Raw genomic sequence first — 24912 nt, forward strand, 5'->3', positions numbered from 1 at the left:
CTCTGTGAATTGCAGCCGATATGAGGCTCTGCTGAGCAAAGTAAAATAAATCAGTGGCAAATATAAAAGCAATTGCCATGCAGCTTGAGCACTTGGTAATTATTTTGGATTTGCACACCACCTACAATAGGCAGGAAGGCAGGGCCACTGGTGATATTCCACCTCTGGTTCTAGCACTGCGTTGATTTCCTTCAGCCTGCGAGTAGTCTGTTGTGTTGTACAGTAGTTCAGCTGGTATGTGTATATAATAGCTCTTACAGTTGCTGCCGTTGTACTCTAGCCATTTTGTTCGGCTTTGTTTTTCTCTGGGAGTTGGAAAGGTATTTGTCCAGTCATCTGTGTGTGAACAGAGGTGTTTGTGCATGGCGTGTGCACATGTGTGTGTCTATGTGTATGTTTCCCTGTATGAGTGCCAGCATGTTTGAGTGTGATGTTGTGTTTGTGTGTGTGTGTGTGTGTGTGTGTGTGTGCGCGTGCATGCGTGCGTGTGTGTGGGCAATTGATTGTATACATATTGCCACTGTTTCACTTGATGCTCTACTGTGTTAGTTAATGTCTTGCGTTTCATTCTACATATATTATGTTGTTTTTACCGCACTTAGGAAATTGACTTAATGTATCATGCCATGCTGGCCCTGTTTCTGGGGAGTGAATAAATAATAGTAATCCAGTGCTGCCGTCTAAATGGAACTCGTCTATGTTTCATCCATTTCAATTATTGCGCAGGTCTGGACTGTATAAAATCTAATAGTCTGAGAGGCTGAAATCAGCAAGGCTTTCTTAATGTTCCTTTCATGGACCTCGGTGGTGGTGGGGGTGAGGTTTTGGGGGGGGGGGGGCTGGGGGGGAGTGTGGATCCGTTCGTGCTCATTAAATTCATTATTCTGCCAAATTAAATACCAGAGAGTATCCATTTCCAATGTTCCCTCACGTTCTGCCCCGGGTGCTTGGAGCAGCAGAAGTTGAGCCGGCTCCCTCTCCCCGCTCTGAATAGCTCTGCCGTCGCTAGCGGTCGCCTATCAGGAAACTGGCTGTGCGAGCGCTAACTGACCCCAGGGCTGCGGCTGTCCTGTGTCAGGCTTTATGTAAGACGATGCTAGCAAGCTGTAAGCGTAAAAAAATGCAGTGTGAACTTGAATAAAAATACATAAAGGCATTTATAAACTAATAATTAGCGACATGTTTTTACGCCTCGCTGAGTTTTCTCCACGACTTGGAACGTGCTGTAAATTTGCGGTGGAAAGACCGTTGGCACGGTTACGTGCGGAGCTTAATGTAGTCGCGAGCGCCCTTGGAGTTCGGCTCTCGCGGGCCGTGGAGCTCTCCGGAGGAGCGTGGCTGAGATAATGGAGGTGAAGGAGCGATGCCGCTCAGGACGCGCGGGCTGGTGCTGAGTTAAGGGATTAATCATCGCGGCCCCTCCGCATGGAAATTCAGCATGGAGCCGCGCGATCGCTAACGCCGAAATCCGTCACCGTTCCCTCGCCTCGGCCTGCGGAGCGGCTGGGCCGTTTCCCAGAAACGCGACTGACACATTCGCTGGGCCTGATTTGTGATTTAAGATTCAGATGTTCCCGTCGTCTAATTGGTTAGCGGCAAAGCTTTCGTTCCAGCTTTCTCTGCTTTTACCGGCACTTATAACATCCGCTTGACAACACAAGACGTCAAGTACACAAGTGGGCCGACAGGCGGAATATTTTTTCCTGTGTCCCCTTGTAGCGTAGTTGCATCTCGACTCTGTCGCCTGTGGTCCTCTGTGGGTGTGTAGGTGTGGGCTTTTTCGAGGGATTTTGTTATGAACCCACCCACAAAAGCATGTCGTTCATTTAGCAAATGCTCTTATCCAGAGAACCTTTGAGAGAGGGAACATGAGTACATCCAACAGAAGGTGAGCCAATAGGGACAGACCTAATATCACATTCACATGCCGGCGAGTGTGAATACAACATCCATAATGCACTGAATGGAAGTTATTGTATGCCACTCTGGCACAATAATAGAAATTAGATTCATATAGCTAGCAACCATAGAGTTGCAGGTTATCGGCTAGGTCTGGGGCTGAATTCTGGATTATCTGCTGCGGGGTTTTGTGGCACCTGCAAGGAAATAGTAGCAGTAATCCAGACAGGAGAGAACGAAGCCTTGGACTAGGCACGGAGTAGAGTGGGTGGTGAGGAAGAAAGGAAGAGAATTTGCTGGCCCTGCTAGTCAGTGGAAGGAAGAGGAGAGCTGGTTATCTAACGTGACCCCGAGGGTTTCTGCAGCGGCGCTCTGAGTGAGCTCTCCTCTAGACTGAATGTGGGTGCAGCAGTGGGCAGGATTTGGAGGGAGTCTCATCCAGTTTAAGTTTCAGCTAATGGGCTGCCATCCAACCTGAGGTGTCCTTCGGTCAAACTGAGACGCACCGTGAGACCGCAGTGTTAGACAGAGGTGAGGAGAGGAATATTAGAGTATAGAAGTGATATTTAAAAACCACAGAAAGAGACGACTGAACCAAGCGATTGCCTGCAAAGGGTACGGAATCTTGGGGGACTACCGGAATGGTACAAGCCAAACCCAGATCCAGTTACCTGACTGGGAATGGCATGGCTGCTGGTCTCATGCACAGGTAGCAGTTTGGCATAGTGGCCAAGGAAACTCTGACTGGGAGGTTGCAGGTTCCATGCCTGGATGGGCAGCTGCAGCTGTAGCCCGGAGCGTGGCATTTAAATGGAACTGCCTCGGTAAATACTGAGCAGTGCAAATTGGATACATTAAAAATCTAAGCTGCATTAGTCCACGTGAAGGATTGTCTGCCAAGAAAATGAATAATGGGGTACAGCGTTAGCAAATGCATGACATGAGCAGAAACTATTGTTTCCCTCGCCCCGTTCTCTGAGCTGGGAGCTGCTCTCTCACAGCTATTAGGCATGACCAATGCACACGACCCAGCCACAGTCTCTCAGTGGGCACGGTCACAGACTTAACAAGTCTGCATGAAGCAATACTACTGCCTTTTCTTTCCTGTAATACACATTTTTACTAACAAACAAATACTACTACTGTTGCTACTACTAATACTATTACTATTGCTATTACTACTACTACTGTTGCTGCTGCTACTACTACTACTCATACTATTATTACAACAACAACAACTTCTACTACTACTAATAATAATAATTATAATTATAAATCCAAGTGCTCGCTTGTAGAATTGCCTGGAAAGCGCAATATGTGGCTTTGTCTCACCGCCGGCCCTCTATTCCAGACCAATTACGCTGCGCGTGAACAGCTGTCGGTGTTATTTGTTTAGATACGGGGCTGCTTCATCAAGAGCCCCGGAAGATACGGGGGAAGGTTTTTTTTGTGTCCTCGAGTCCTTTCGCCGCCCGCCCCGCTCCTTCGCCGCGCGGTTCGAGTGGACGGCGCTGCGGCCGCCGCAATTCATCAAGGATCCTGTTACTAATGAACAGAACAAGAGTATCGAACAAATGCTTGAAAAGTAATTTGGAAGTTAATTTCAGTTCCAATCTAGCGGGAGACACGAAGCTATTAGTTTTTTTTTGTGTAAAAGGAGAATCGAGAATTCACTGCGGCTTCTTCCCGGAGAAGGAGAACGGCCAGATTTGTTTTGACGCAGTCGTGCGCCGCACGCACTCCAGTTAATTGAGGCTGTAGGACTATTTAAATGTCAGTTGTTTCGTGAAAATTAAATGTCAATTTAAAGTGCGTCTTGTTAGTGCCGTATAGCTATAGAATTGGTCTCTGCAAATATGAAGCGCCAAGGAGTGAAATGTCTGAATCATAGTAATTTAAATTAAAAAAAAAAATCTGTATACATGCTACTTAATTTAAACTTCAGCTTCCGAGATGTGCAAATATCACGGTCATTAAAACGCTGGTGCCAGATACATCGGCGGCAAATGGCTGCGTGAGGAACACATTGGCATTTAAGGGCTGAGACAACGCAAGACAAGACGGATAATATCACACCGTGCGCGCGCCGCGCTGCTGGGATCCTTCAGTCGGGCTGCATCGCTGTTTTTACCCACGCAGAAGGATCTACACACGAGCTGCGCCGTTCGGTTTGCTGTACCGCTTCTCCCAAAACGATCCTTTTACCGGTCGGCACCATTTGCTGTATAAGGTTGCGCGTGAAATCAATGCGTTCGCGCGGCCCCGACGAAGTGAAAACGCGGCAGCGCAGACCGGGCTCCGAATCTGATTAATTGTCCTTCAGTTTTTATTAAAGCAAAGGCAATTCCCCTGTAAACGCCTTGAAGAATGGCGTTTTGATAAAGTGCTGTAGATGTGTCGTCTGAACGCCCTCGACGCGAGGGCATTTTCTGAAGATTGGAGTTAATATCCTGGAAGTAATTACATCGCACCCCACTCCCCCCCCCCCCCCCCCGCCCCCCCACCCTCCGCCAAAAGTCTCAAGTCCAACATACGACTCTTTATCTTACAGAAGCCGTGCGAAACAAGCTGTTTAAAAAGTCTCAAGCCATCAATCTCCCTTTCAGCCTCGTTTGTCACAAGGGTGCTTAAGAAAGGGAAATCAAACGTTGGTAATCTGCGGGCTACGGTTGCGTCGCGTGATCGAGTGTGTTTTGTTGCTCCGAGCCCGTTGGCGCTCGCGAGCCGCTGATAAATAGTTACAGATTAAGAGGTGCGGCGCGGAAAACTTGATGAGGAGATCAGAACCGCGGAGAGAATGGGTTTGTTTTATCCCTTTGTGTATCCGTTCTCGATTGTGTAGCCTGCGCGAGCGTGTTTTAAAAACTGAATACGTGCTAATCGCTAATCGCAGGAAGCCATTGTCTACGGGGCAACCTTGCTGGCTGTCATTACAGAACGTGGGAGCTGGATTGTCAACGTGGTGACAGCTATGTGTGGAAGAGTGTCTCTTTTAGCCAGCCTGCAGAAACAGCTGAATAATTGAGCTGGTTTCTGGGAGATATCAGTCAGAATGCCATTAAGTTTTGGGAACACATCAGAACTGGCTTCCTGCTCTTCAGTATTTAGCTTTTTTTTTTTTTTTAATTCAGTCATTCCTGCAGATAAGGGACCAAACTCCAAATGAAGTTAAGAAGCGAGTTTTCGCTGTACGAGCCGGGGAAGGTGACTGAAGAGAACTTGATTTAAGTGAAAGGTGATTAAACTGGTTTCCTCCGCTCGGCGAGTCTAATGGTCCCTGCTAAATACCGGACCTGCTGGGAGAGAGAGCCTCTTATCTCCCGTGTGGACGGGCTCGGGCCGAACCCTGTGCGAAATGGAGAAAGAGCGGGAGATAATCTCTGTTATAATCACCGCTATCAGCGCGGTCTCTTTCCCCTTAACGCCAGCGCTCGGCGCGAGCCCCCCCCCCCGCTTCCGTTTAGCCGACAGTCACATTAGCTCATCCCCAGGAGTAGCGCCCGCGACATCCCCCCCCCCCTCCCCCCCCGTTTGATTTGTGTTTGTTTGAAGATACAGCATTTAAGTCCTCTCAACAGCATTGAATGGAAAAAATGCTTCTTCTAGGCATCTTGGGGATAAAAAAAAAAAAAAGTGTGATGTTTTTATTCAGCTTATGACGCTTTAAATATTCTGTGTTTACCTTGAAGAAATAAAAGAGCGTGTTTTTGCAAACCGAAGGAATGCCCGTGCAGTGAAATATCCACGGGTGCTAAATCCTTTTCGCTCATCTTTCACCGAGCGTCCCTTCAGGCCGGGAGCTCTTCTTCACTCTAATGAAATCTCCCCTCATGATCACTTAATGGAAGATATATTTAAAACATTTTTAATACTCCCTGATAACTCTTCGGAGGAAGATTAAAGTTACCACAAGGGACCGGCAATCATATTCACATTTCGCAGCTCTCTCTCTCTCTCTCTCTCTCCACCCCTTTGCTAATTCACCCAAGGTAATTTATTGTGAGTGCTTCAAAGTGTAGAGGTAGCAGGATCGCGGTGGCGGAAGGCGGCTGGGGACTCACTGTGCTCCACACAATCCCAATATATCCCAGCACAAAGCATCGTGGGTGAGGGGGGGGGGGGGGGGGGAGTGGAGTTCTGTTGCAGTGAAGGTAGTGACTCTTCAGGGTGAGGCCTGTACTACGGGCACAGCTGACAGTTTGGTGGATCTCCAGCGGTGCATGTAGACATAGGCGGAGGGTGTTATCAGATTAACCCTCTTGTCCGTTCGTGCGTTATTAAGAACAGGAGCAGGGGAGTGCGTTTTTGGGTTTTTAAAAGCGCGTCCATGTGGAATAACGTGCTACTTCCTGCGGCTAATTAACCGCCTACAAACAATTACGCGCACAGTACAATAAACCGTGTCACAGAGAAAGTTACATACAACACGATTACCTGTTTACTGGTTTCCACATTTTCCTTTCAATCCTCAGTTTGATTGTGCTCAAGTGAACGTAGGTGGTCTCAGTTCTTTGTTACACTATGTACATGATTGTATATAGATAGAATTATCCTGTTAAACGATGTTATTGGATCCATGCGCTGCCACCCTGCTTTCAGCTGGCCATTGGCTGAAGCCGTGCGGGGGCGGGCTCGGTCTGTACTTGGCGATGGGAAACCCTGTATTAGATGGGGAACTATATCAGAGTCTGTCTGTGTTGTAAGCGGGGCCCTGTTGGAGGTGGCGGTGATCAGTTAGCGGCAGTCTCCCGGGCGATGGCGGGCGCTCTGTGCTGTAAGAGGAGGCTGTCTCTGAACGTGACGCCTGAGCCAGGGCTGTGCCACCCTGTCCCGCTCTGCGGGTTTTCGGTTCAGCCCTAATCTGGCACACCTGACTCTGCTCATTAGCAGCTCTCTGAGCTCTCTAGCTGTTGAGTGAGGCGCTTTGTTAGGGTTGGAGTGAGAACCTAGGGGACAGTAGATCCAGGAGCAGGGCGGCCCTGTTTTTAAGCCGGGCGACAGGGACAGAAAACTCTGCCGTTGTAATGATGAGCGTCGCTGCTCCAGGGGAGTGGGGGGGGGGTGCCCGTGCGACGCGTGTTTCTCTGATGCGTGACGAGCCCCACGCCCGTGTCCACGTCGCCGCGGCGAGGGCGCCGTTCCACGACGGCATGGCGGCCCGCCACGGGCTCAGCGGAGCGGAAGAGAGAAGGGGGACGCATATGTTACCGTGACGATGATAGCGTATCCGTGACCGATTTTCCCAGATAGAGATTTACAGCTGCACTCCCCTCCCCCTCCCCCTCCCCCTCTCCCCGGTCTCTCGTCCTCCTTTTCTCTCTTCTCCGAGCGGCATCAGGAGCGAGCCTGGCCCTGACGCTGGCCGTCCCTCCGCTCGCCATGTGATGCGCTCGACCCCACGGTGCGATCGACCCCGCGACACGCTCGACCCCGCCCGCCAGACGGACCGCGTCGCCCCCCTCCCGCCTCTGTGGCGCAGCGGGGCTCACGTGCGCGGGTGAAGCTGCTTTTTCCGGGGTTTTTCCGTACCCCGTTACAGATGCGTGTCAGGTGATCACGCGTCGCACGGCCTCTGTTTTTAATCAGTTCGACCCACTCAGACGCTGTGCGTTTTTCCCACACGCGTCCAACACTGGAGGCAGACCGTACGCCAGCTGACGCTGTGAGTTAGCACGTGAGGTAGCGGCACGTGCTGCTCTTAGCTTACCGCCGCGGCTAGCCTTTGTTCGCACGCCGTGTGACCGTGTGACACAAACATATTGGTCATTAGGACCTTTTGTAACGGGGGTTTCCATTTTAGGCCCGGATTCCGGTGCTAAGGACGCGCCCTTAATCGCCAGTCACTTAGCGGCCGAGCCGCGATCGGGCGGGTCGGTTATTAAATGCCAAACGGGTCCGAGGGGCCAGGAGAGGTAATAGCCGCCGCCGCCGCGATCCGTTAGCCTAGCCCCGCGCGGAGCGCCCCTTCTCTGAGACGTCGGCGCTTAAAAAATATGAAATTAATTAAGCGCCCGGCCTGCCTGCCTCCCTCCCTCTTTTATCAGAGGGATTATGCCAATTTCGGGGGCGGGGGGGGGAAGATTGACCTGTCAAAAGTGTCTCCTTCCATTTCTCACCCTCCGCCGAGCCTGTCGTCCGCGCCCGTCGCCCAATCTGAGCGGCTGTCAGCGGCGCGCCCGTCCGGCCGTCACTGTCGGCTCCGGCTCGCTGGCGCCCGGCCCGCGCCTCACCCCGGGCTCGCCGGGAATCTCGGAGCAGCGAGGAGCGCGGCCGGGGGGGAGAGCCGAGACGGGGAGCCCCCCCCCCGCTCCACACGGGCCTCTGTCAGATTCGGACGCGCTCCTGTCTTTTTATTCTGTCTTTCTCACTCATTTGCCTCTTTCTCTTTTCCCTCTTTCTCTTGGTCTCTCTCCCTGTCTTATACGTTTTCTTCCCCCCCCCCTCTCTGTGCCTGAAGAGGGTGCAGCTCTATGCAGGGGAGATGCTGGGTTTCATAGTATAGAAGCAGAGGACTGACTCAGGTTTCTGGGAAGGGGAAGCGAAAGCCCCCCCTCCAGGACTGGTGTGACGGTCGCCATTTTCGGTCCGTCTGTCTCGCCTCCCGTCACGGGACCCCCGCGCCTCCTCGCCCCCCGGCCCCTCGCCGCGCTTCCTACGAAAGAGACGACGCAGACCCGAAAAACGCTCTTTTCAGAACTTCAGAAGCGCCGCTCCATCTGTTGCACTGCTCGTCTGGTGTAATTGCCTGGCGCCGAGTGTCACGGTCCCAACTTCCCAGCATTCTTTGTTCCTCCAAATTAAATTACCTTCCCTCAGGAAATGCTCATTAAAGCCGAGAAGACACCGTCGCCAAAAAATTTTTACTCTGGCACAAACGGGTCGGCCTCAGGCGGTCCTGTTGCCCATTGTTTTAGGCGGGGTCTTTGTCTTCCCTTCTTCTTCAGATTGCTTTCAGAAGATTCCCGCACACCCGCGCGTGCGTTTTGTGCCATTTCTCACGGTGGTTTCGCCCTCGGCGTTGGGTATTCTGTGAGGGAGTAGGAGTGGGGTGCGTGTAATTGGCACGCGGTGTGATTCGCTTTTGTCTCTCCCTCGCTCTCAGCGCGTACACCTTTACGGAAACAGCGCTAGCTCTTTTTAGCGACGTGACGCTCCCTCGTTGGAGAGCGGTTTTAGCGTGTGAGCCCGCTCCTCGGCAGAGTGTTAAGGCGTGCATCCGTGGGCGTGCGCTGATTGACGTGTTAATAACCGCCGTCTCATCTGACTAAAGGAATTACCCCCCCACCCCCGCCCCACCCGTTTTCCCCCAGTCTTCGGCTCTAATTTCGGTCGTTATTGTACTTCCATTTCAAGCATACACCCCCCCACCCCCAACCCCCACCTTCTTCATCTTCCAGTTATTGGCGCATCCCGGAGGCCTGGCCGGGGGCGTGCCATATCGGGGTTTCCTTACGTCTCTGACGGACGGCTTCATTAACTTCCTGTTCCGTGCGTTCGCTCCGCCACGCCCTGTGTATGGGACTTAGATGCAGGGGCTGTGCGTTTGGCGGTCTGGCCAAAGCTGGTCTCTCCAGCCAGGGTCAGAGCAGCAGAGGTCTGCAGGAGAGAGAGAGAGAGAGCGTTGCCTGAGTTCTGCTTCCTTCCTGTGGAGGCGCCACAGAGCCTCATTCAGTCTGCGTAGGTACATGGCAGGGAACAGAGGCATGTGTGTGTGTGTGTGTGCTTGTGCGTGTGCGAGTGTTTGGGTTGGTGTGTGTGTATATGTGCACGTGCGTGTGTGAACGTGCGTGTGTGTGTGTGTGTGTGTGTGTATATGTGTAGGTGTGTGTGTGTATATGTGTAGGTGTGTGTGTGTGTCTTTTACAGGCTCATCCCGGAGACACTGCTACCTGTGCTGTAGCGGAGTGAGATCTGAGTGATGAGTGAGTGTGTTTCAGTCTGAGGGCTTGTGGCCCGTTTCCCTTTCCTAACGGTCACAGCTCTCAGTTCAAAGGATCAGCGGCCGCTTCTTTTGTGAATTAAAGGCTTAGCGAGAGCCGCTCTCCACGGTGCTCCTTCTCCAGTGGCTGACTGCAGCGCTGTTCCACGTAGCGGCGGCGGCGGCGGCGCGGTGATGGCAAACGAACGCAAGCGCAAACACATTAACGCCTCCGTTAAGCAGAGCTCAGTCAGCCTCCGTCTGCGGCCGTCCCTCATTAAGGACGGCGTGCCGTTCGCCGCGTTGTTTAACGGCGACTGGAGATCCGCTCTGTCTGCGCGGCGAGCTGCGAGCGAGCGCTAACGCTAACGCTTGACGGGAGCTCGCCGTCGCTTAGCGGAAACCGCCGTATATATAAGGCCTGTATGGCGGTCTGGCGAGGTCCGCCGCTGCCCCTTTCTATCTGCCCATACGCACTCGCAGCGACACACACACACACACGTTTGAGTTCTTTATTGAGACCCCAGTTACACATACAGCGAAGGGCCTCGCTTTTAATGCATGTCAGGGACGTCTCAGACCTGGTAATTACTCAATGTCAGCGTTCCATTCATGCCAGCTGCAGTATTTATATTTTGTATTTTTTTTTCTGACGTTTTTTAAGTGCGTACACGCTTCTGTGCATGTGAATGTTACAGGGTGTGAGTATGCAGGAAAGACCTGCAACGTTCACACAAACTCAAGCGCGCCCACACACACACGCATGCACACACAAAGGCACACACACGCACACACACACATCCACACTAGCAAACTCAATGGAGCAAACTCCACACTCCTGCTCTTTCCCGGTATTCCCGTGCAGTCGTGACGCTGAACCAGCTGGCCACTCCCACACGCTCGCTTCCGATTTGAACCCGAGCCCTGAAACAAGGTGAAGGATCCTGGCAGATTTACAGCGTGGCGTCTGCTTGGGTGCGTACGTATCTCCCGACGCCTGACGTCGAGCTCGCGAGAGTGACAGTCCACTCGTCTGCGCTCTTTGGCAAAATTACATCTATTGTTGGCGTAACCTGGGAAACGTGGCCCGTCTGAAGTAGCGCCCTATTAAAGCACATTAGCGGGATATGAATAGGAGCCTGTTAGCACGCATGCCCCATTAATTAGAGGCCCGGTGTCTGTCAGAAAGGCTAAGCAGCCTGTGCTGGGTTACTCTGCCCAATGGGAGGATCAGAATGTCAACCAGAGCTCTTTGGCCTCTCTGTCCTAATGCACGGAAACAAGCATGCTTTTCTGTGTGGTCTAGACTTGCCCCACTTACAGGTAACTTCCCATTCAGCATGCTCTTAACGAAGAGCCCATTCACTGTGCTGTCACTAGGAGAAATCATTCATTGTGCAGGTGCACAGAGATTGCCATTGACTGTGCTGTAACACAGATAATATCATTCACTGTGCCGTAACAGAGAGATTACCATCCACTGTGCTTTTATCTCAGTGAGATCGTTTGATGTGCAGTCACTCAGATGGTAATTTATTTTGGTTTAACTCTGTGCTTCTTCATTGTGCTAACACAGTTACACAGTTAATTCATTGTGCAGCACGCTCCCAGTGTTGTTTGTGTGGAGTGCATACACTGTGCCCTGAAACAGAGCTTGCCTTTGCTGAAATACAGAGGCCTGCGATGACTCTCCTCCCTCCCTCCCTCCCTCCATAAACGTTGGGCCTGGGCACTGAAAGCCAGTCTGGAACCCACACACCGCACGCTGGATTTGTGCGAGCGGCACATCAGCTGCACGCGCTGTAAGACTCACGGGGCCCGGGACGGGACGGGATGGCCCGAGGGCAGATCGGAGAGAGCGAACATCCCGCGCGCGGTTCGGCTGTTTCCCCCCCGTCCTGACAGCTACACGCCCCGAACACCGGGGGCCTCGCCTCCCCTCCTGAAGCCTGGCGGCCCCGCGTGCGGGCCGCGCCCCGGAGGGGACCCCGCGCCTCATCTGCATTCCGCACGGCGGCGAGGCTTTCAGACGCGCCCGAGGGGCGATGATGACGCCGCGGCCGCGCCTTCGCCTGGCTCTGATCGTTTGTTGCGTAGCTACGAGAGCGGAACGGCGCGCATGCGAGCGCGAAGGCAGGGCCCGTAGCCGCAAAGCTTCTCCCAGTGCGAGTGCTGATCCTGGATCAGTCTGGACTTTTAGCCCGTAGTGGAGAAGGCTGGTACAGACAGGGGGGGGAAACTGATCCTAGGATGCTACTGTGAGCAGATTTATGAATACAGGCCCAGATCGTATCTCAGCGCTGTTTTCCTGAAATATAATCAGATGCTCTGTTCAGGAAACACATTTTTACTGCGAGTGATGATGTCGATGTGTTTTCGTACTCCCAGGATTTCTTCTTCTCCTTTGTTTTCATTTGCCCTGTGCCCCACTCTTCCGTTTCTTCTTCTCTGCCTTTTTGCACCTGTTCTTTTTAGTGACTGTTCGTCAGCTTTTCCTCCATTGCCAGCTCTCTGGGGAGATACTGTGTGTTTGTGTGTCCCCGTGCATATTCTTTATTTGATGTCTGCGTTTTATGTTGATGTTTTGCGCTTTTTACGGACTGAATAAATAAGGAGAGGACAGGGCCTTAGGCCGGCTCGGTTTGGTGATGTTTGTTTGCTTCTTTAGAGTGTCACGCTCATTCAGGACCGCGCTACGTCAGGGCCGAAGGGCAAAAGCCAGACGGTGTGTGGGTGAGCTGACATTTAAACCCAAAAAAACCCAACATGGAGAGGGAGTCTCAGCACAGCTCAAAGAGGAGGGCACCTGGAGACCTGCTCGTGCGAGGAGTCTGAAACCAGAGGACCTTCTCCTCTCTCCATCCACTGTGCCTCTCCCCAAAATAATTTACATCATTTAAATTTACCGCCTCATTCACGGCCCCTGGGTTATCCATTTATGCAGCGGGCTAGTTACCGAGGCAGCCTAACCGTCTCTCAACCTGGCAATCGAACCTGACCTCCCTAGGGATACCGCCTTGGTCCTGAAACGCTAATTACCGCCTTATTTCAGTGTGCGGATCACAGGAGCCCTCTCGCCACGTCAGAAATCACACGCGCCAGTCCATAGCACCTTTTCATTGATGAAGGCAGCAATACGCTCACACATTTGAATCTCTACTTTAGAATCTTTGAAGACACGTTGAATGCAGATGCTTTGCAAATGTTATTTTGGAAAATGGTAAACAGTTGTTTAAGAATTCCAGAGTGTCGGTCGACCGAATAGCGGCTCGACGTTCAGCTGGCGGCGGCCGGCCTCGGGAGGGAAACCGCCGTCGTCGAGGCGGAGAGAGAGCTTCTCCCCGCTCCGCTGGGCCAGGAAGTCAGCCGCCTCCCTCAGACCCGCCAGGCGCAGCGGACGCCTCCTCGCCGAGTCTCTGCAGCGCGGTGCGTCTGCCCCGGGGGGCCTCGGCGGCTGTGATTGGACTGGGTCACGGCCCGCTCTCTGAACCCGACCAATGGCCTTCATTTCGCCGGCTGGGCGGCAGTCATCAGGCCTTATTTGGTCGTCAGGTGTTGTTTTACAAACACGATTCTGACAGCGACCGGCTTTTACTGCTTCCAGACACCCAAATTCATAAAAACGTAACCACAGGGAAAAACCCACAGAGGCCGAGATGGCAAAAAGAAAACCCTTTGAACATTGAGATTGTTCTCACAGTGCTGGAGTACGGAGCCAAAACTATAAAAATCGTGTTACTGTCCTAATACTTGTGGACAGCACTATATTTTATTGGCTGTGATTTGGTTTGTTCCGGGTGTCATACAGCATTATGTGACTCTCTGCTGTTTGGGCTCCCTTTGGTGTAAAAACAGCTGAGGCTGTTATAAAAGGCTTCAGTACCTCAGATGTTAGGCGTCTGCCTTCCTCTTAACAGCTTGTAGCAATTGTGTGTAGCCAGTCTAAGTAATGTTGGCTTCAAACCGGAAATTATCATTCATTTCAGTAGCATAGGAAGCTAATGCATTCCGCAGAAGGACACACTGCACAATTTATGAAAACGTTACTCTTAAAGTTGTTGTGTTGCCTTTCTTTGGTGATTTATTATAAGATATATATATATATAAACAGCTTTATAAAAGCGATATGGCACTCAGACCTGTGATATATCATAAATATTGGCACGGCTTGGGGGTTTGCCAGGGTTCTGCACTTGGAGTTCTGCGGTTCGAGTCCTGGCTAACGGCACCTCCTGGCCATGCCAGTGTTCATCATATCGGCTACATCGGGCTCTTGTGCCATATCGCTTTAGTACTCATCCCATTTCCTTGAGTGTGAATTGTTGCCAGGATACTTGCTTGTCTGACTTGCTTGCAACGAACCCTTATTTAGAAATAGATTTGACAATGCAAACTCAGTTGATCTCACTGAAAAACCGAACGCATTTATTGCAGAACTGAGCGCACAGATTTTAAGACTGAGTGCACAGATTGGAAAACTGAGCGCACGGATTGCAAAAGTGCACAGATTTTTTCTCCCCACCTAGGCTGCCTTGAGGGGCTCCGTACTCATGTTCTCTGCTCATGTAGGATCAGTATCTCAGAACACATTTGAAAGTAGTTTATTTTTTAATTCTGTCATGGTTATTTCAGTATTTTTCTAGTGAATCTCCGCTGGTGACTGATGTTTGTCCAGCTTGTTGAAGGCTGGAACTCTGGGTGATCTTAAGCCCCATACGTGTGCTGTATGGACTGAGCTGGGCCCACGCCAGGGGAGTGAGTGGGGTCTGTCAGCTGATTGGATACTTTCAGCTCAGAGAGTGAGCCATGTGACTTTGCTAACCCCTGTTACTATGGTAAAGTGGGAAGAACCAGAAAGTGGCATCTCAGAAAGAAATATGTAATGAACACTCTTTTAGTTTGTTTGCTAATTAGCGGTCTTTCAACGTGTCTTGTGCCACTTCATATGACCTGTTACATCTGCCGAGTGACCGAAGAGCAGTGTGGCACTTATGAACCCCGTTTATGCCACCTTTCCTGTTTGATTTCACACACTGTAACGCTGCCGCCCAGTCAGTCCAAGCAGCGCCTGGACGAGAAGGCCCGCATCCTTATTGACTTTCACAATAATGGGCATGGCAGGGCCTTTGAAATACCACAGAAGAAGAAACAAGCGAGGAGGTCGGCACCAGTCTTTCTGAAATGTCTGACTTCATTTATTGAGACTAGCTGTGCTCACCACCTTTCTTTCTGTGCCTTTGTCCCCCCCCCCCCCCCACAGGGACTCATGATCCTGTTGCAGAACCTACCCACCATGCACTGGGGCAACGAAGAAGTCAGCGTCCTCCTGGCCGAGGCCTACAGGTTGAAGTTTGCCTTCGCCGACGCGCCCAATCACTACAAGAGATGAGAACCGCTCACGGCCTGCGGAAGCACTAAACTCAAAGCCCCCCCCCCCCCCCCCCCCCCATTCCCAGCTCCACGGCTCCAGTGAGATAGGTTTGCTTTTTTCTATTCCGTGTACAGTTGTTAGAAACTGGCTCCTCAGCCTCGCTCTGATATTATAAATGCTCACAGTGGCTGCTGCCAGCCACAAAAGAGGAAGCGGAGGCGGAGGCAGAGAAATTACCGTCAAGCTCATAATGGTCCTGAGCCGTTTTTTTGGAATGAATTAGCATGCCAAATTAGTGCGCCTATTTCTTCTTTTTTTTTTTTTTTTGCTTAATTATGTCTAATACCGTAGCATTACCTTCATGCGCTTCACATGAAATAATCTCCATCGTAACAAAGAAATCCGGGTTACTTTAAATAGACTTGACGATAACGAAAGAGATTTTATAGTAAAGATGAGGCGTTTTTGTAATGGGGCAAACGTGCGTAATGTGCACACCCACAGTTACAGCGGCACTTTAAAGCGATGATCTGTTTCTTTCGGCACGCTTGTTAATCATGCGATACAGCCCAGAACTGATTCAGGATGATTATCACAGGTAAGGGCTCTGCCTCCCAGCGCTCCAGCTCTCTGGCTTCCTCCTTCTACACACTCCGTTGACACCTGTGGCCCGTCTGACGTAATGAAGCCTGAGCCGACTTAAAAAAAAAAAAAAAGCTGACGTTTACAAAACCGCAGCCCGGTTTCCGCGGGATCGATACCCTATCCCTGTATCCCGTGTGTTTCCTGGCAAAGGTTTTCATGGAATCTGATTGGTTTTCAGGAATCATATTACCGGCCATGACGGGAGACAGAGCTCGTTAATTTACAGCCCTGCTGTTTGATTGGCCGAGAGCTGTGACCGTGACGCGGGTCAGAGACAGGTCTTTTCCCTCGCATGGAACTGGTTTCGACTAGAACGCCAAGGCCAGGCAGGCCGAGATCTTGGTCTTTCACCCTGGAGAAGATATATGTGCATCTGCACGCCCATGCACACACACACACACACACACACGCACACATGCACACTCTCTCCATACACCCTGTCCTGCACTTCTTGGAGTGCTATCTACATCCTAAAACTCGAGCATAAGCATTACATTGTGTTTCTAAGAATTTTCTGACGGTAGTGGCATATGAAATAGATTTGATCCAAGGCGACGTAAAAAGCATGCTTTTGTCATACTTTATATTAAACGGTATTAAAAATCATAGATATTTGTTTCCTCCCCTCTCAAAACAAGTCTAAAGCTAACCCTTTTTTAACCAAGGACTACCTCAGGAACTTGTCGGGTTCGAGTCATCATTAAAGTGAATGTAGGAGGGTGTGGTAATCCATCGTCACGTGACACTTACAGCCATTTTGATTCCTTAAACGCTCGTCTTTTTGCCGCCGAAGGATTTCCTCAGTTTGCCTTAACCTGGCCGATTCGCTTCTGTCTGCGGTGGAAGGCAGAGGTGCGATGCTCTTTGTTCGTGGTTGCAGTAACATAGAGGTCTCGATATTATTCATGCGAATTAGAAGTTGCAGTACGTGCTTTTTTTTTTTTTTGAAAACTCCTGTTGGATAACCCCCAGATTAACCGTAGAAGACGCTTGACCCCATTCGCTGTTTTACACGCACCGCTGCCACGCTCGGGGGGTGGGGTGGGGGGGGGGGGGCAGGGGGGGGTTGTTTGCCCCCAAGATGATCATGTCTTTTGGTGTTTGAGGCATCGGGAGAAAAACAGCTCTTATATTTTCTTTGAACATGACAGGCTTTAATGTGTATGTATGTGCCAGATCTACCGCTTGTTTCTTATTCTTGGTGGCTAGAAGAAGCTACATTTGACAAAAGGTCTATTTTTTTTCCATTTTGTATAAAATATATTCTTTCAATCTGCGTTTTATTTCCATTGTTTTTTTTAACAACTGTTTACACGAGCCTATAATGTTGTGCCTAATGAGAGTGATACTACATTATAGATATTTATTTTATTTTTATGATAATTGATGATCCCCCGGCAATTAACAGTAGGACAAAATCATGAAAAACGGATCCATTCGTGCTCTCGATCTCTGGAGTTGCGTCATACCTTCTGCCTTTTTCTTTTCCTTAGATGTGAAAACTCTTTGCTGTACAGTATGAGTTCATGCCATGTTAACCAGGGATCCCAACGCCCAGTCCTGGAGAGGGCTGCAGCGTCTGTAGGGTTTTGGGGTTTCAGCACTGGAGTGCTTAATTGAAGCCGTTGATTGGCTAAAATGTCCACTCAGTTTTTTTTGCAAGGCCTAAATTGGCTTCTGATTGAAAGGAGGCCTCAGAAACCAGCGGACACCGTTAGCCTTCAGGGCTGCGGACTGGGACCCTGATGTAGGCTGTGGGCTTTGAGCTGCGTACACACTTACGCAATTCAGTTGCACATCTGGGGAGCGTTAACATCTAAATGCATAGGCACAGATATCCCCACTCTACGTTACCAGTAGTTTTTTTTTTTTAATGATCGTGAGGCGTAGGGCAGTACATTTGAATATATGATAGCATGTTTTCCGATGGAATATAATAATAAGACATTTTCAAATAAACTGGAAAACCATTCTACTAATTGTGTTTAAGTGATGACCAGCGGAGTGCAGATGACAAGATAGCACTCATTTTCAAATTTGATGGAAGCAAATTGTGGCCCGCAGATCTCATACTGAAATCAGGGGCTCTGGATTATAAACAGATGGCTTAGCTGGGCTCAGCGCTACAACGTGCAATTAAGTTGTGCAGTCATATCACCTGAGAGTGTGGGTGTGTACGTGGCATGACATTTACCCGCGAATATGAACTTCAAGTTGCCATGGAGATCTACAGAGTATTAGTTCCATGGTGCTCAGCATCCATTCAGATCACAGACGCATACTGTATATCAATATGAGCTTCTAGGGGAATGTGACCTCTGGAATTTGGTGGTTTGATTGTTTTTTTTTTTTCTTTTCTTTTCTTCTTCTTCACTTGGGACAAGTGTGAAACGTTTAGAAATCTACAGATACCAAAACTGAGATGGGTCCGCCCAACGACCCATGCCGGAACATCTGGGAGGGTAGCTTATTGCAGTAAAAACGTGCGTGAATTTGAAATGATGTACAAAGTAATGCATTTTGAAACGAAGACCTGTAAATAGAAACAAATGTGTAAATAAATACTATATGACAGAATAAGTTGCATCCAAAGCCTGCTTATTTCATTGGTTCCATACACCAGGTAAGAAAAATGTATCTTCTAGTAATACTGAAAAAGAATGTAAACTTTTGCTCTTAATAAAACTCTGTATATTATATTTACATGTATAAGGACAATGTGGTCTGCAGAAATATTTAGTTTGCACCCTTAGAAGGTGAATATGAAATCTTCATCTTCATAAGACGTACCTACATTAACTTTAGCTACTCTTAGTGTACAAGCATGTCTTTGTGCTTTATAACAAGGCATATCTGTTTTATGATATGATGCACCAGGTGGAACATACTGTAACGTAGTACACCACATTTTATTCCACGTGAACATGGTTTTATTATTTACATATCATGCATTATATTACTCTATATTTATAGACAAAGGGCTTTATTAAATAATGAATGCTAATGTATTAATGTATGAGTGGTAATAGCAGGCTTGTGATGGTGTTATGACTGCTTTATGAAGTCTTTGTGACGTGTGGCAGCCTGAGATCGCAGGTCGTTTGTGAATTCTCGTCCACGCTGCTGCGAACGCCAGACCTGGTTCAAGGAGGTATTTCACATATTTTCTTTAATTATTATCTAATATTTCTTCATAGAATTAAAGAAATATATATATTTCCAATATAGAAAGTGTTTGTATCACAGTGTTAATTGTTCTCAGTAATTTTTTAATCACAGCATGCTCTCATGTACACAACTTAACCTTAACCCGTATTTTCATCATTCCCCCGGAAAAATAAGCCATTTTTCTCTCCAAAAACATTAATGTGTCAAACAGCTTGTCAGTCTGCAGACGTTTATCCAATTTATTTTCCAAAATTAATCCCCAGCCTTATAAACGAGGTTCATCGCTCCCACCGGCTCACTCTTTGGCACAGTATTTCATCGAGGTACTTGAAATGTATTTGATACAGTATTTTAAATGTATTTTGGAAATACCACCAGCGTTTTAAGGAAGTATGTGAAAAGCAAAGCACTTTACGAGCAAGTGCATGGGTTCTTATGAAAGTGCAAAAAGTCAGCGCAGCCCGGTGTGAAAGTCCCCAGGGGTCTGCTTCTCCCGCAGCTGGTGGGAAGCTCTCCCTTGAATTACCAGCTCTGTTTTAATAGCATACTTCCTAGTGTCTGTGTGAAATTTACCTTGAACTCATTTCCACTTATGAAAATGAACAGAATTCAGTCTAATTCAGTGCATGTTTGCCATTATACTCCAGCCCTTTAAAATCCCTTAATTAAATATGTCCTTAATTGCCTTTTTTGAGCCTGAACACAGTAAGCACGTCTTTGTAACTCTGAGCAGTGGAATCAGGTTTTTTGGCCTTGCATGCACTTTTTCTACTGATTTCTATTTTCTCTCTCATAGTGTGGAGCCAAGGGCTATCTTTAAATGTGCTTCAGACAAAGGTATAGTGTAACATTAACATCCCTGATTTACACGCACTAGTTTATTAATATACGCCAACACTTTCTTTACCTTTCTTATTGCCTGCAGTTATCAGCCCAATTTCTAGATTTGAATAGTCGTCTGTTACAGCCAAGTAATTTTTTAAGTTGTGCACGTTCTGTTTCGACCCGTCCCATAAACGAATCCTGCCATAAATTAAGTCGATATGTAGAACGTTACATTTAGCCCAACTGGGTGTTTTTCCAATTCTGAATACTGTTTTAAACTTAGTGACTTATTTCAGTATCTTTCAAACTGTTTGGCAAAGCTCACCTTGTCCTCAACGAGTAACTCTTTTGATTGTAATGGCTTTAACTCTTTGAAGAAGGTAGGCCAATACAAATCTCGTCAGTTCGAGTAAGTGTTTGTTCAGTTGTTATGGTAACAGTAATTACAACATTGTAATGTGTATTAATGCTGCATAAATAAATGAGTGCTACTCTCCCCCAGGTGCTGTGACATGGGTTTGGATAATTAGTGTATTAATGTATGTGGAGAATTGGCCGGGGGGGGGGATTGAGATGTTGTTTGTCGTGGCATGTAATTTACCACCCTAAGCAATGTATACCATTTCATTAATTGGATAAGCCTGTTTAAAAGGCTCAGTAATTTGCAGTTTGACAAAAGGGGGGAGGGGGAGGCTTGTGAGATGGGGGCTTCATTTATACATCACGTAAATATGAATTTACTTGTATGAATTGTATTTAAGTGTTCCCGTGCGAGTTATGCACACGGCACTGTGCCAGGCAAAGTCACCCCAGTCACAGTCCTCAGACCCTGCAGGTGTGAGCCCCATCGTCCCCCTTCCCAGATCAGCGTCTTCATCATTGTTTTTCACCCGGTCCAGTAATCACAGCAAGCCCTCAGCAATTAAGTAGAGGCCCCCATCCTGCATGGATCTACCTGAGTATTCACATGCCTTTATACTCTGGAACAACCAAAGAACCAACACACAGTGTCTTCCCTCTCCAATGACTCCCACCACCATCCACAATTATTGGATATAACTGTCTGTCTGAACTGCCCATTGCTCTACAGTCTTAGAAACCAATATGACAGCAGATCATATTGTGCCAAAATGTGCTTCTGAATGTCAGAATAATGGGACTTTGCCAGAGCCACCTCCTACCATTCCCACAGGCCTGCATTTAAAGAGTAGAAAACAATTTAAGATCAGACACTGGCGGTCGGTTAATACTATGAATTGGATAATGCCTGCATTACACTGTATCACCTCACACAGACTTCTGACCCTTATTCTCAAACTTCAATTCAGTGTTTTATTTAAATAGAATAACATATTCAGGAATCATTCGCTCAGAACATTCTGAGTTAAGGTGAGATTAGATTCAGATATTTCGGCATATTTTCTTCATTTTGGAAATGGTGGTGTGTGTGGATTGCAGTATTACAAACTCCGCAGCATCGCTGCTGACCTAGAAGCTGATTAGAAAGGAACTACCAATCAGAGCCTCTGTTTTCACCTTGGCTATTAACGGGTATTTAACCCACAGCAGCGAATCCCAAAAAAATGATACGCATTTTAAATAGAATTGGATAACGGTCTTATTCCAGCCCTTTGAATAAAAGCGCTGCTGGTGGGGGGGTAGACAGTTCAGGTCCGGTGGGCGCGGGTGAGGGGCTCGGTATGGAGTGGCGTGTATTTTTTTAGTCAGAGAGGGGGATTGTGGGGCAGCAGATGTCTCGGGAAGAGCCGTTCACTTCAAAGCCAGCTGTACATATGGCCACTGCCATTGACTAACACGTTTCTGTGGCGGCGGGCTAATGCACAAATTCCCGTGATTCCCTACCACCCCCCACCCCCCGCCCCCCCTCCCCAAATCCCTATTTTTACCCCAAACACCTGCGCCCGTGTCCCGGGCTGGGGGAGCCACGTTGCGGCTGGTATTGATGGGCGACAGCGCGGAGGCTAGCCTTCCCCCGCAGAAGCACTTACCGCGAGTCCCGTCAGTCCGGTCCGGGGTGTTTTTAACGGGAATGATTGAGCGGGAGACGCTCAGGAAGAAAAATGTTAACTTTCAGACTGGAAATCAATTCGAAGAAACTTCTGTTGCTTTTTCTCTTTCCTTTTTTTTTGTCCTTGGGCTGCATGTCCTCTTTCAGAACTTGCCCGTAGTTCCCGGAAATAGGCGCTTTGTTGGGCCTGCTGGATCCCGCGGTCAGTCATACTCCTGTACGCTCCTGGTAATCGGAAGTGATTAAGACGGAAGCACAAGTCCTCTTCGTGAGCGAAGCGTATTTGCCTGTTGTGTTCCATGTTGCCATGGGCTGAACGCACGCTCAGCTGAGCGGCGAACGTCAACACGTATTTAAATAGCCTCTCCTGAAATGACGCGCAAGACCTGGACCTCCTTCGTCGATGCTGCCCCTGTACGGGTAACGCGCTGCTCGCCATGCGTTTGTGGGGAGGGGGGCGGAAGTAGTTTGAGAAGGAGGACCTGACTCAGGAGGAGCGCTGAAGTCCCCGTGTGAACACACACCAGTCCAAATCCCGCTGCTCGGCAGAGAGTGAAGTGACCTCCTGGAGTGGGGGCGTACATTTTGAGCGTGTTTGTTGGTATGGTTACTTCCGCCCTGGGTAGTGGGTTACTGCCCAGCCCTCCCCCTCCCCAGCGCCTGCTCCACATTCTGCCTGGCTTGACGTCATCTCCCCGGCATTATCCAATCACCTTACCGGGTTCAGCGCCGCTCCTCTGATGTCATCTGCCCATTTAAAACCTTCGTTTTGTCTGAGGAGGCCCCAGAATGAGTCAGAACTCTGTCGCTCATTTCTTATGCAGCTCGCCTTGTTAGCAAAGTGATGAGCATTAATCTTGTTTTCTGAAAGGCGCTGCTGAATTTTAAGAGGGGCGGTGGTGCGTGCATGCATGCGTGTGTGTGTGTGTGTGTGTGTGTGTGTGTGTGTGTGTGTGAGTGTGTGCGGAGAGGGATCGTAAAATGCAAGCAGGAAATTTTCATATGCACCAAAGTGCGGGACACAGTGTTAAATCAGTTTCCCAACCAATCAGTCCAACAGCCTCTTCCATCAATTACAGTTAATATCTCACCCTGTCCTTGATTACCAACCACATAAATAATGGACAGAGCATGAGGCACGGGAGGGGGATGGGGGGGAGCGTGGGTGGAACGCTCTCGCATGCTGAGGGGTGAGGGTTAGGCAAGATGTCGGTCAGGCCTTAGGCTATGTTTAAAACCATGCATTAAGAGGCTTGTTTTCACATGGGTAGTGGTAATTATTGATGAACAGAATGTATCTGACGTCTAAAAATGTATTCCATGAGGCACGGATGATATTAGTAACACACCCACTCAACGCCAAAAGAAGTAGTAGTTTTTAAGTCCTGTGGTGGAAGGCAGGTGAAAAGTTACCTTAGTGTGCTTGATGATTTCTTCTGAGAACTAGTTGTTCTTTACAGTTTCTCGCCGTGTTGCTGAGAGTTGTGAATTTGAGAGATTAATGTGTCTGTGTAATGCGTAGGGCTTTCAGGAGTTGGAGGTTGGGGGGGGAAGGGGGGGGGGTTAATTTCCTCCTGAGTGGGGCCTTAAGTACCTGCTCTTAGCAGCACTGAACTGTGACCTGATTCTGCTGTGTCCTTGTTTCAGCAGGAGAAGTTATCGACTCCGAGTCCTTTCCGCGATGCTGGCTATGGGCTTCGAGGAGGGGGGGTGGGGGGTTTGCAGTGCGCGTGGCTTTAGTGGTGGTGTGGTGTGGTGTGTGTGCGGTGTGTGCACGTGTGTGTGTGGTTGTGTGTGTGTGCGTGTGTGTGCGTGTGTGTGTGTGTGTGTGTGTGTGTGTGTGTGTGTGTGTGCGTGTGCGTGTGTGTGTGTGCTGTGAGGGGCGGTGTTTCCGCATCGCTGCCGGAGCGTGTGTTCGCCGCGCTCCCCTCTCCTCCGGAGCTGGAGGGGAAAGTGTCCCGCGGCCCGGGGAGACTTCACGGCGCCCGCTCGCTAATAACCTCTGAAATCTCATCAATGGCGGCGCTTTTATCTGCCCGTCCCATCCCTTCCCTCTTAAAGACACATAATTGAATGTGATTAAAGAGTCTCTTAGATTAGTCCTCCCCCAATCCCCCCCCCCCCCCACTTCCCAAACCCTCAGCAGCAGCCACTTCCTCGACAGTTTGTTTCGGCTCGTTTTTCATTAGCGGGCCTCTGTGTCACCTTCCAAGGGGGTGTCAGAAACACACCGAGGCTCGCGGAGGAGTTTTCACACACAGCTTTCACCCACCCCTTCACTTCGCACCGTAAATTAAACCCAAAGGCGGGCACTGAAAATCTCACATAGAGGGTCACGGTACGATTTTGTTTAACTGGGGGAAAATGATCGTCTGAGAAGATCATTTCAAAATGGCCCGAGCCTTTAAAGTTCCTGTTTATTCCCTCATCTTATGCTGAAATGGAGTTTCGTCAGTCTGGAGGGAACTCTTAGAGGTTAGAATTTTGTAAAATGTCAACAATTTTGTGCTTACTACATGAATGAAAGCTGAAACTGGAGTTGAGGCGAAAGGCGTCTTCACATCCTGCCTCACATTCATATTCTCAACTCAACGATTTCTGTCTTCCCTGTGTGGAGTAGGAGGAGTTTGGTTTTCCAATGGATCTGCTAGCCGTCATGGAGATATCCTTTATTCTTTTCAGTACTGGTCTGCTCCTGGAAGCATGCTTGCGTAATAAATAAAAAAATTGATTTATGGCGGGACCTGAAATGCTGAAATGGGATCGTCGTCCTGTCGGTAATGGTAGTTTATGTTTGTGGAGTATGTTTGCTAGAGGATTAGTCTTAATCCACGTGTCCATATGAGGGCCAGATCTAAATGCCTCTCCTTCTGTTTACGTTACCACCAGTATGCTATTATGCGTAGTGTACTAATCTGACTAAAGTGCTAAACTGGCATAGTACCAACTAACACTTGGGTGTTAGTCTGCTAATTAATGTTAGCCATTTAGGCTTCATGTGGAACAGTCTTGAAGCGACAAAAATGCCGCCCTCACGGTATTATTGAGTCTGAGCGG

At 49.0% G+C, this 24912-nt stretch overlaps 1 protein-coding gene across 2 annotated transcripts in view; it reads left to right on the forward strand.

The window, feature by feature from the left end:
* Positions 1–18413, forward strand: part of tbc1d22a (TBC1 domain family, member 22a) — a 148090-nt gene extending 129677 nt beyond the window's left edge. For both annotated transcript variants that reach the window (XM_064342721.1, XM_064342720.1), the window contains exon 13: positions 15078–18413. In XM_064342721.1, the coding sequence (XP_064198791.1) occupies positions 15078–15206 (129 nt within the window). In that variant the 3' untranslated portion in view covers positions 15207–18413. The remainder of the gene's footprint in view (positions 1–15077) is intronic.
* Positions 18414–24912: the final 6499 nt, after the last annotated feature.

This window comes from Anguilla rostrata, chromosome 7, assembly GCF_018555375.3.
Source record: "Anguilla rostrata isolate EN2019 chromosome 7, ASM1855537v3, whole genome shotgun sequence".
NCBI lineage: Eukaryota > Metazoa > Chordata > Actinopteri > Anguilliformes > Anguillidae > Anguilla > Anguilla rostrata.